General features: G+C 41.4%; 1 protein-coding gene across 2 annotated transcripts in view; it reads right to left on the reverse strand.

The window, feature by feature from the left end:
* Nucleotides 1-13,001, reverse strand: part of TRPC6 (transient receptor potential cation channel subfamily C member 6) — a 363,118-nt gene that overhangs the window by 38,656 nt on the left and 311,461 nt on the right. For both annotated transcript variants that reach the window (XM_077484400.1, XM_077484401.1), the window contains exon 9: nt 2,831-3,034. In XM_077484400.1, coding sequence (XP_077340526.1) covers nt 2,831-3,034 — 204 coding nt within the window. The remainder of the gene's footprint in view (nt 1-2,830; nt 3,035-13,001) is intronic.

Genomic DNA, 13,001 nt, shown 5'->3' on the forward strand with positions numbered 1-13,001 from the left:
CTGTACATTGTTCCGTGCACTAGATACTGTGGGCGCATGCTCCGCTGAACAGAGGGGGAGCCAATCCACGGGTCCTGTGGACCTGATGTCCGTTGGCCACCCGCGATTGCTCCACAGAGAGGCAGAATGGGGTTCTGCCTTTGTAAACAAGGCAGATCCTCATTCTGACAGGGAAGTACACAGAGATCTTCTGTTCCTAGTAATCAGGAACAGTGATCTCTGTGTTCTTCCTGTCAGCCCATTCCTCACACAGTTAGAAAATAATTACAGGGAACACACTTAACCTTTTGATCACCCCTGATGTTAACCCCTTCCCTGCCAGTGTCATTTATACAGTGATCAGTGTATTTTTTTAGCACTGATCACTTTATTGGTGTAACTGGTCCTCAAAAAGTGTCTCTTCAGGCCAGTACACACGATCTGACTTTTTGGCAACAAACATGCAAATGAGCTGTTTTAAGGCAACATTCGACCGTGTGTATGCTCCATCGGACAAACTTTTTCAGTTTTCATCTGACTTTTCTTGGCTGTGTGAACGGATAAACTCTTCAACATCATAAGTCCGATGGAGCAAAGTCAGATCGTCTGTACAGAAAACCATCGGACTTTACAAACAGGCATGCTCAGAACCAATGCAAAAGATCAGACAAAAATACAGAAGTCGACGAAAGGTGGCGGTAAAGAGCAGAAAAATCATGTGATTTGGTGAAAGTTGGCTGAAAAAGTCAGATCGTGTGTATGCAATACAAGTTCAGGGTCAATTCCCTTTGTACGAACGCTTCCACGGGAAAGTTTGTATAAAGTCCGATCGTGTGTATGAGGCTATATGGTCAGATTTGTCCGCCGCAATGTCATAGTCCCGCTAAAAATCGCTGATCATTACCAGTAAAAACAATAAAAAATATGTAAAAGTCTATAAATCTATCCCAAAGTTTGTAGATGCTATAACTTTTGCACAAACCAATCAATATACACCTATTGAGGCGCTTCCTGACAACGTCATTACGATGAAACATATGTCAAGGCGCATTCCGGTTACATTGCTTTTGGTCCAAACGCTTGGTTCCTGAGATCCAGGGGGTGGAACACACGCCAATTCAAGCAGCGTAAACGGCACAGCTAGGTTCCAATTCACCTGGTCTGATCCGTTCGTTACCCTCTAGTGCCGAGGTAATGGCACTTTTAAAGTAAGAGGCCATCTGACTGTTTTTTGTTTTTATGTTATTTTAAATAAAACGTTATTATGCCATGGTTCGGTTCTCTCTATATTTTTTCTTGAGCAAATGTGGATTGAAACAATATCACTAGTACACCTAAGCAGAGTTTCTCCATCAAGGTTGACAGTTCCCTAAACCTGCTAAAGCTTCACCTGACCTTACTTTTTAAATAAAGGGGTCAAGGTGGGTCGGTGAGTAGGCTGCTTACTATAATTTCACTGGGTGCTGTGGTTGTCCATTTTTCCGAAGCAGTGATGGGATACATGATTTACACCTATTCCAGTTTCACTATTTTCTATGAACAATTTGTTTATTTGTTTTATACGTTCACTTTTTTTTGAGTTGAATACTTATATGTATCTAATGTATATTGCAGTATGTATGTATTGAATAATAAGATACTTGCGGTATTAAGCACTAGAGCACTTTATTGTTACTATTTTATTGTAGCGACCCCTTTACCATTTCACAACCCACAACGCTTATTGGAATTTTTTCTTATCAAAAATATGTAGAAGAATACATACTGGACTAAATTGATGAAGACATTTTTTTTTTTACTTTTTTTTTGGATATGTTTTATAGCAGAAAGTAAAAGAATATTGTTTTTTGTTTTTCAAAACTGTTGCTCATTTTTTGTTTACAGTGCAAAAAAATAAAAATCGCAGAGGTGATCAAAAACCACCAAAAGAAAGCTCTATTTGTGGAAAAAAGAGGACATCAGTTTTGTTTTGGGTACAGTGTTGCACAACGGCGCAATTGTCAGTTAAAATAACGCAGTGTTGTATCGCAAAAAATGGCCTGGTCATTAAGAGTGTGAAACCTTCCAGGGCTGAAGTGGTTAAAGTGATGCTTTCAGATATGGAGGAGCATGTGACCTCCCCTATGTAACAGAAATTGGACAGAACAGCCAGTCACCAGGCATGAACACTGTCAACTTGGGGGGGCAGTGATGTCATCCACATTTATTAACTAAGCAGATCGATCTGTCTTCAGGCCTATCTGTGCCACTATCTGTGCACCTAATTAACAGAGGGAATATGGCAGTTTTCCATATAGAAAACCTCCAAAAATTTCCAATAGGTGTGACCTTGTTGTACGGGATGTGAGCTGTCAGCAGTAGTAACACTATATGAGCAGATTTAGGGTTAAGAACCCTCATCCTCCCACCCGCTCTGAGCTGAGTAGGGGAAGGCAACAAGCAGAGAGTTTGGAGCATACAGCTCCAGCATTTCATTCTCTGTTCTGAGCAGTGGCGGTCCATCTATAGAGGGTGCACGGGTGCCGCCTTCCCTATCCATGCGCCCGGCCCCCTGATCTACATATCAGTGGTGCCAGACCATGGATTCCAATTGCGGGGTGGGTGTTTTTTTGAAGCACGTGATTAGCGCCAGAGGCGGGGCCTTGGAGTGCAGAGCCTCTTTGTTAATCAGAATCAGCATATACTTAATTTTATGATTAGAATAGTGGTGTCAAGATATGTGCTTGCACCCCACTTTGTTAATTCCACCAAATGTATGCATTGCTTTTGGCTTTGCCCATGTCTGAACTCCAAGACACTATAAAGAAACATACACAAATCTCCATGGTCATAGATATGCATATATATATACCTTGTTCATTTCTGAATCCTCTTGTAAAGCTTTGGATTGGCAGGAAAATATTTTATAAAGAACAGATTTTATTTTCAGTGCAACATGGAAGAATGACTTGGGACTCGGAACTAAGTTGAAAGGTACTGGCAGGGTCCTCCCCTCCTCAAAGTAGGAAAACCATAGTTTAGCTCTGGCAAATTTCCATTCCACATCAGCATCATCCTAAAAACATTATAAAACAATGCCTTATTAGGGGTTACTTTTACACAAGGTTATATAGTATATTAAAAAAACAAAAAAACTATTGGGCATATAGTAATACAATAACTAAGAATGAAAAAAGTTTACTGAAATACATAGACTTTGAATGCTTACCCAACCACAGAGGTAACTAGATCAAATGTAACTGACCTACCAGCTGTAGTCTATGAGCTAATAAAAATATGTGGGCCCTCTCAAACATACTGTATTTATTGGCGTATAAAAACGCATAGACGCATGAACGCACACATTAATTTTAAGAGGGAAGTTTCAGGAAAAAAACTTACATTTTAAATAAGGAACTCTGAAGCAAAATAAGGGTCAGTGCCCATCTGAAGCCTCACAAGTGTCATTAATGCAGCTTCCTCAGTCCACATCAATGCAGCCTCACAAGTGGCGTCAATGCAGCAGCCTCACCATTGCCATCAATACAGCAGCATCACCATTGCCATCAGTGTAGTCTGATCGATGCTCATCTGCAGCCTAGAGAGGACAGGGAGGGGGCAGTAGGAGTGCCGACAGATTACATACATGCAGTGATAATCTCCTATGATAGACAGAACAGTGGTCCAATGGCTTCTCAGGAGACGAGACTTCCTATTACAGAGGGCGCCAAGTAAACAGGAGATTCTCACTGCATGTAATCTGATGGCACTCGTCCCACCCCCCCTCCCTGTCCCCTCCGATGCAGCTAAAATTTAAGTATTGGCATATTATTTCTTTCTAGTGTAAAAAAAAAGTGTTCTATGTATGTGCCCTCAATTTGGAGATCCGACTATCTGCACTGAGCCTCTCCAGTAAAAAGTGTCTGTGAATGAATTTTCTTTCAATTTGGGGAGATTTCCTTTTACATTTTGTTGAGCCTCTTGGGACAGTAGGTATATAGACATTTTCCTGCCATTTCAGCCATTTTAAGTACAATTTTCTTGATGTTTTACTGAAGTATTTACTAAAGTTTCCCCCCTTCAGTCTATTATGAATGCTGCTGCTAGACTAATACACCTCACTAACTGATTGATTGCTGCTCCTCTCTGCCAATCCCTTCACTGGCTCCCCTTACCCCACCATGTAAAATTCAAAATGCTAACCATAACATACAAGGCCATTCACAACATCGCCCCCATCTACATCACCAACCTCATCTGCAGATATCACCCAAATTGTCCCCTCCGCTCCTCCCAGGACCTCCTGCTCTCTAGCTCCCTTGTTACCTCCTCTCATGCTCGCCTTCAGGACTTTTCCATAGCCTCTCCCATCCTCTGGAACTCCCTGCCCCAGTATATCCGATCAGCTCCTACCCTGTCCACCTTTAGGAGATTACCGAAAATTCATTTATTCAGGGAAGCCTATCCCACATCCACCTAACTGTGCCCGAGCCACCCCCATCAAAACATTCTCTGCAGCTATTACCTTTTGTACCACCACGCCCTCCCTTTAGAATGTAAGCTCTATGAGCAGGGCCCTCCCGTTCCTTTTGTATTGAACTGTACTGTAATTGTTTTGTCCCCTCCTATACATTGTAAAGCACTGCGTAAACTGTTGGTGCTATATAAATCGTGTATAATAATAATAATAATATAATAATATAAAGCATTGTCACATGCAACAGGAAATGCTGTAATGTGAAGGTGGGTCTGGACACTCAAAAATCCCAGGTGGACAAGATTAGATTTAGGAATTATATCAGGGAGATCTCTCTTGCAGAATGCAAGACAAACAGAATATGGGGCTGGCTCAGCCTACCAGGCAACACCTATAACTAAAATATTACGTATGGATGGACAAACCCTTAAATTATTGAGAAAGGAATTGGGTGAAATTCGGCCTGTAGATTCTAATGTTGCATGAAAGCTTTTGTTTAACAACATTGTAAACTGTTATTAAAGGCCAGTTTCCATTTTTCATTATGAAGTAGATTTTATACCAGCTGAAAGATTTATTTATATGATTTTATTTCTGACTACAAAGTCTCCAGTTGTATTAAACATAGTTGTGTTAGTTGTATTAAACATGTTTCCAGCCAATCATTGTAACATTGACAATTTTTCCCCCTTGACACTGTGCAGGTTGAGCTTATATCATAAATATATCCCGGGTGCCTTTTATCTCTTTTATATTCTTGGCAATCTTTTGGCAGCAACCAATAAACAGGCAATGTTGTTATTATCCTCTAATCCTGACTGATGTTGAGGATCTTGTAGCAGTATTTTAAACAGATGCTGATGGAGCCACAACAAACGAGAATGGCACCAATGAGGAATAGGATAAATGTTCCTGGCTTTAATTCACAGGGCACTGATGATTTCTCATGCTCCACAGACAGAAATATACCAATAATTTGTAGCTGGAAAAGATAAACTAGTCTAACAACGCAATGTATTGGAACCCTTGCAGACTAGAAGATCAGTTGCTGAGCGTGACAGATGGTGACATATCTGACCGTCCAGAATGGAATCTACAAATTGCCTATCCACATCATGATCTTCTGATGATATGATGCCATCAGACTGCTGCATGTAGCAGGAAGTATTTCTTGAAAATCTACAATAAGGAGAAAGGCTAGCCTGTTTGACACAACGTAAGATCTATCATGTGGTCTTCAATATTTACATTATTGTGCTACCCCTGGTTTGGCATCGTAGTGCGGGAAATTAAAGCGGTTTTATACCCGCTAATGCTTTTGTTGTTTTAGCCACCTGCAAAGGAAAAGGCATAATTAGCTAGTATGCACTGCATATTAGCTCATTATGAAATACTTACCTTAGAACGAGGCCCCGACATCTGGCCCGATCCACGCCCGAGGGAGCTGACATGCTCCCTCTGCGTTTCTTCTGGGTATTGGCCGGAGTGAGTGGCCGGAGCCGTGTTATCGTCACTCCCGTGCAGTCAGCAGTGCATACCGAGGGGAATATCTCCTAAACTGTACAGGTTTAGGAGATATTTTTTTTACCTACAGGTAAGCCTTATTATAGGCTTTCCTGTAGGTAAAAGTAAAAAAATTTACTATACAACCACTTTAATGCTGAACTTGGAAAATGTCTGATCAAAAATGGCATTGGCCTACTGGGAACAAAGATAGTCAAGGCATTGTCAGTGATGCAGCGTACACACGACCGGACTTTCCGGCAGACTAGGTCCGAAGGGATTAGTCCGTCGGACAATCCTATCATGTGTGGGCTAGTCCGATCGTTTTTCAAAAAATAAATCCGACGGACCTAGAAATAGAACATGTTTCAAATCTATCCGATGGACTCAATTCCTATGGACTAAAATTGTGAAAACCTTTCGTCTCTGTGCTGGTCCGATGAACCAAATATGATGCATGAATAGCCATTGGCTACTGGCTATTGAACTTCCTTGTTTAGTCCCGTTTACGTCATCACGTTCGTGTGTGGCCAAGTCCGTTTGTTCGGAAAGTCCGTCGGAACTCTGCCGAAAGTCAGTCGGGAAGACCGTCGGACCTAGGCTGCCAGAAAGTTTGGTCGTGTGTACGCGGCATAAGAATACTGTGATCTTAGTGATAGTTAGAAAAACCCTGTGAGCTTTACACATATACATTACTTACAATGCATGCACTTAACACGGTGACATAGATTTGATGATAGGTCTTTAAGTGGGTATTTTATTTTATTTTCATATTTATTTGAAAGTTTCAATACAGTTTACTGTAAGCAGTTTTCATAAGAGATATAAAAGCTTATTTGACATAAATATGAAATATTGTCCCTCAAACACTTGTTCTAGCATTTCAGACAATGGTTCTATTTTGTATACTAGCACAATCTTTTTTTGTTTCATATTTTGCTTTTGTTATAGTATAGATTAGTGTTCATTCCTAGATTGTAAGCTCTTTCGAGCAGGACCCTCTGATCCTCTTGTATTGAATTGTATTGTATTTGTACTGTCTACCCTAACATTGTAAAGCACTGTGCACACTGTTGGCACTATATATATAAATCCTGCATAATAATAATAATAATAAAACAGAGGAATAAAAATAAGATTTATGTGCTTACTGTAAAATCTTTTTCTTGAAGTCCATTGAGGGACACACACACATTTTGAAACTGATGGGTTATACTGTCATCTACAGGAGAGTGGGACACTGTCAAACATTAAAATCTTTGTAAGCCTGCCCCCCTACAACCTCTTCTCCACCCAACATGCCTCAGTTTTGTGAGCAAGCTGTACTCAGGGCCAATGAACACAAATGGATAAAATATGTATCCTTCAATGGACATCAAGAAAAGATTACAGAAAGCACATACATGTTAATTCATTTTTTGTTCATTTAGAGACACAGGAATTCTGAAATTGTTGGAGTTTCCAAAAGTAGTCCAACTGAGGGGTGGGCAGCATCCACTGAGAGGTACAACAGATGTAGGGACCATTCCACTTTGGAGTGTCTAAAGGAATCAATTCTTGAGTCAGGCTAGTTGAAGATAATACCATTAATACCATCAAAATAAATAGACTGCCACAAGCGGGGGGTGTCACTGATGATTAGGGATGAGCTTCGAATTCGAGTCAAACTCATGTTGCCTGTTCGCCCATTCAACGAACAGCGAAAAAATTGGGGTGTTCGCAGCAAATTCAAAAAGCCGCAGAACACCCTGTAAAAGTCTATGGGAGAAATCTAAAGTGCTAATTTTAAAGGCTTATATGCAAGTTATTGTCATAAAAAGTGTTTGGGGACCTGTGTCCTGCCCTAGGGGACATGTATCAATGCAAAAAAAAAGTTTAAAAAAAGCATTTTTTTCGGGAGCAGTGATTTTAATAATGATTAAAGTGAAACAATAAAAGTGTAATATTCCTTTAAAGTTCATACCTGGGGGGTATGTATAGTATGCCTGTAAAGGGGCACATGTTTTCCATGCTTAGAACTGTCCCTGAACAAAGTGTAATTTCTGCAGGAAAAAAAGTAATTTAAAAGCACTCGCGGCTATAATGAATTGTCGACTCCCCTTAATACAGAGAATAGTCTTTGAAACTCATTGATAAAAAAAAAAAAAAAAATAAAAAAAAAAAAAATGGTGTGGCATTCCCCCCAAAAATCCATACTAGACCCTTTATCCGAGCATGCAACCTGGCAGGCCGCAGGAAAAGAGGGGGGATGAGAGAGTGCCCCCTCTCCTGAACCCCACCAGGCCACATGCCCTCAACATTGGGAGGATGCTTTGGAGGCCTGTGACCCCTCAAAGGACCCTGTCCCAATGTTGAGGGCATGTGGCCTGGTTCAGGAGGGGGGCGCTCTCTTGTCCCCCCCCCTCTTTTCCTGCAGCCTGCCAGGTTGCGTGCTCGGATAAAGGGTCTGGTATGGATATTTGGGGGGAACCCCACGTCATTTTTTTTTTATTTGACGTGAGGTTCCCCTTAATATCCATACCAGATCTTAAGGGCCTGGTAATTGAATTTGGGGGGAACCCCACGCATTTTTTTTTCTTTTTTTATCAATGACTTTCGATGACTGTTCTCTGTATTACGCGGAGCCGACAATTCATTATAGTGCTTTTAAATTACCTTTTTTCCTGCAGACTTTTTCCTGCACACTTTGTGCAGGGACAGTTCTAAGCCCCTTTACAGGCATACTATACACACCCCCAGGTATGAAATTTAAAGGAAGCAGGACCCAGGTCCCCAAACACTTGTTAGGGCAATAACTTACATATTAGCCTTTAAAATGAGCACTTTTGATTTTGAGTCCCATAGACTTTAATAGGGTTCTAAGGTTCATGCAAATTTTAGGTCTGTTCACAGGTTCTGGTGCGAACCAAACCAGGGGGGGGGGGTGATCATCCTTACTGATGATCAACCTGGTGCTCAAGATCCAGACAGAGTATTATTGCTAAGTGCAATAAGTGGAAAACTGGCACCTTAAGCAAAACCGGAGGACCAATCGACTATCCACCAAAGCCAAGCCGAAAACACAGTAGCAGGAAAAAAAAACTAGACCAAAAATGAAATGTAATTAACAAAAAAGGGGGTGCTCAAGCCTGGCACTTCTAACCCTTGACTTCAGAGAAAAAAAGGACCATTAGAACTAAAAAGTTTGTCTGATCATTCAACCAATCTCACATTATGTGTGTGGATCCCTCACAAAGTAATCTTCTAATAGTTAGACTAAAATGACGCACAAGGCTGGTAGAAATCAAATCAAAAGGTAAAAGCTTATAAGCCTGAATCCTTTGAAAGGAAAGCTGAAAGAAGGAAAATGCCAACTGCACAAAGTATAGGCAGGAATGAAGATATACCTTAACACAAAATGGTATACGTGATCAGGATTAGAAATAAGGAAATAAGGAATTAGGATTAGAAATAAGGAAAGTGGTCTTTCTAAGCAAATACCCAGGAGTGTTCTTAAAGCGGGATTCCACTGCCGTTTTTTTTTTACCTGTGTCACTGTTGGGCGATTCCTACAGTGTCTTTGCAGCCACGATCGGCGTCTTTTTAACCCCCGGCATGACGATTTCATTGCTAAGGAAAACTTTTAAAAAAGCAGTCCGGCGGTTTCATTTTCACTGTGGGCGTTTGAAGCCCACAGGCATTTACATCCTGGATGCGATGGCACTGAGCTCCCAGCATCCACCGCTCCATCTCGCACATGCTCATTGAGTGTCCTCTTTGTTTTCCTTCCTTTTGCCTCATGTGCTATAGTGGTAATGGCTGATAGAGCTGCCTGCCCACTTTCAAAATGGCAATTTCGGCTTGACTGTGTCCCCCACGGATTCCTGGGAAATAGCTAAAAAAGTTCCCAGGGACCATTGCGAAGCCGATAAACACGCCTACTCCCACGGGAGGAGAGCCCGGAAGTCGGCATAAACATTAAAAATAAAAGGTAAATACTGCATATTATTTTATTTCAATGGTCATAACTGCATCTATGTTCCAAAGCCATTTGAATAAGATGAACTTGCAATTTTCTGTACAAAACCGCTTTAAGGTGTGGTATTCTACACTAAATCAGTGTAGTACCAGTGAATTCTATCTCCTGGCTGTCTAGAGAAACACAGGACCCTCCAGTGAGGAACACTGCCTTTCAGAAAAAGTGGGGCACCCAAGTAATGAACCTTCACCCTTCAATGCAGAGATTTCCATTAAGTTGATGCTGAAGGCACTAGGTGATCATATTGATGTCTTATGCAGAGAACAGACTCCATAACACAGAGGAAGAGTCCAAAAAGAACTGAGATGTAATAGAAGGGCATCCTCTGGCAATCCCACAAGCCCTGAAAGGGGAATGCAGGACAAAGTCTACATTACATAGGTAATAGGTCACAGGTTCACAGAGAGTGGTTTCCCTTAGACATGCGAGAAAGAAAAACTAGTATTGTATGGACTTTATAAGGCACATAAGTACTCTATCTAAAAAGTAATACGGATATTTTATTATTTGATTTCCACAAACATAATAATGTTCCATACATAATAATATTTATATAATTCAAAAATTGTTTTCATAAAAAATAATAATACTGCTGTGGCCCAAACTGCCTGATCACTAGCATTTTCCAATAAGGCTTATAATACAGCACATAGTATTATAATAAATAATACAAAGCCATTGATTTGGTATTCTGTGAAGGAGATGTATTCAAAATCCCAGGAGTGGTGTCAGGCGTAAGGGTCCAGATTTTTATCTAGCAAGGTAGCTCGACATGTTCAATTAGCGCTTCTTCAGGAGCAGTTCACACTAAAAAATATATATGTACATATACAAATCAAGCACATTATAACATAGCATCCATTTTAATACAATATGAATCATTTTAAAACTAAGTAGCTATCACAAATAAACCATGCAGATGCCTAAAGAATGCCACACTGCCCAGACCTGGCCGCGAGGGTAGATGGAAGTACAAAAGAGACACGTCACCAACGGTCTACCCTCACGGCCAGGTCTGGGCAGTGTGGCATTCTTTAGGCATCTGCAAATATGGTTTATTTGTGATAGCTACTTAGTTTTAAAATGATTCATATTGTATTAAAATAGATGCTATGTTATAATGTGCTTGATTTGTATATGTACATATACATATTTTTTAGTGTGAACTGCTCCTGAAGAAGTGCTAATTGAATGCGGAACATGTCGAGCTACCTTGCTAGATAAAAATCTGGACCCTTACGCCTGACACCACTCCTGGGATTTTGAATACATTTCCTTCACAGAATACCAAATCAATGGCTTTGTATTATTTATTGTAATACTATGGTACTGGAGAATGCCTCTACAGAGTCGGGAATCCAAAGTTTGCCTAACCTCATACTTTTGATCCTCCTCAGAGACCGGTGCTACGGTAGAGAGAGGACGAGAGAACTTATTGAGGACTAAAGGCTTCAGAAGGGCAACATGGAAGGAGTTAGAGATTTTGAGGCTTTTGGGAATCTGGAGCATGAAACAAACTGGATTCAGTTTAGAAGTTATGGTGTACGGACCAATGAATCTTGGGGCAAATTTGAGAGAAGGAACCCAGAGTTTGATGTTCCTGGTGGAGAGCCAGACTTTGTCTCCTGGCTGAAGAGTAGGTGGCTTACGCCTGCGACGGTCAGCAAAACTCTTGAATTTGTTGGCAGCTTTCTGGAGGGAATCATGAACGTCAGCCCACATGGAATTTAATGATTTCTAAACAGTAGCCAAAGCTGGAATGTCAGAAGAACAAGTCATAGGAAGAGGGAGTTGAGGATTTCTTCCATAAACAGTGACAAAGGGTGTTTTCTGAGAACTGACGTTGACATGATTATTGTGGGAGAACTCAGCCCACGGTAATAGTGATGCCCAATCATCATGATGGGCCGAGACCAAGGTACGGAGAAAGACCTCCAACTCCTGATTAACCCTCTCACTCTGGCCATAGGATTGGGGATGGTAAGAAGATCCAAGGTAATGTCGAGGGATTTACAAAAGGCTCTCGAAAAATGAGAAGTAAACTGCACATCCCTGTCCGAAACGGCATACGAAGGAACACCATGAAGGTGGAAAATCTCTCTTACAAAAATGGGAACCAAGGCAGGGGCAGAAGGGAGACCAGGAAGAGGAACAAAATGAGCCATCTTGGAGAACCAATCGATTACCACCCAAATGGCCGTATTATTCTCCGACAGTGGAAGATAAGTGATAAAATCCATGGCGATATGAGACCAGGGCTCCTTAGGAATGGGCAAGGGTGTGAGAAGACCAGTAGGGGCTTGAGTGGAAGATGTCACAGATGTGACAAGCCTTAACATAGTCTTTAACATCCGAGCGGAGATTAGGCCATCAGTAGTGACGACTGATGAGCAGGAAGGATCGGAGGAACCCAGCATGACCTGCCACCTTGGAATCATGTCCCCAACTAAGGATCTTAGCTCTTAGCTCCGTGGGAACAAAGGTCTTGCCAGGAGGAATTTTTGATTCCAGGGTGGTAGAATGGGCAACAATGCATGAAGTAGGAATGATCGACTTAGGATCAGGGGTGGACTCCTCGTCCAAAGTGTCAAATGACCTAGAGAGCGCATCAGCTCGACGGTTGCAGGAACCAGGTTTGTACGTAATCTTGAATTTAAAACGGTAAAGGAAGAGACTCCACCTGGCCTGTCTGGGGTTCAGACGTTTAGCATTCTGTAGGTATTGTAGATTCTTTTGATCAGTAAAGATTGTTATGGAGTGAGGGGAACCTTCCAAGAGATGACGCCACTCCTCCGACACCAATTTAATTGCAAGAAGTTCCCGATCACCAATGGTATAATTTCTCTCTGCCTGACAATTTTTTTTGGAGAAGAACGCACATGGTTGACGTTTCTTCTCAAAGAACTGAAGAAGCACAGCTCCCACCCCCATCGAAGAAGAGTCTACTTCAATAAAAAATGGGTCCCCAGGATTTGGTCTCCTCAAGAGAGGTCCAGAGACAAAGGCCTGTTTCAGATCGTGAAACACAGAGACAGCCTCGGGAGG

This window comes from Lithobates pipiens, unplaced genomic scaffold (genome assembly GCF_037356315.1).
Source record: "Lithobates pipiens isolate NorthernLeopardFrog02 unplaced genomic scaffold, aLitPip1_a1.2 Scaffold_16, whole genome shotgun sequence".
In the NCBI taxonomy this organism is placed as follows: domain Eukaryota; kingdom Metazoa; phylum Chordata; class Amphibia; order Anura; family Ranidae; genus Lithobates; species Lithobates pipiens.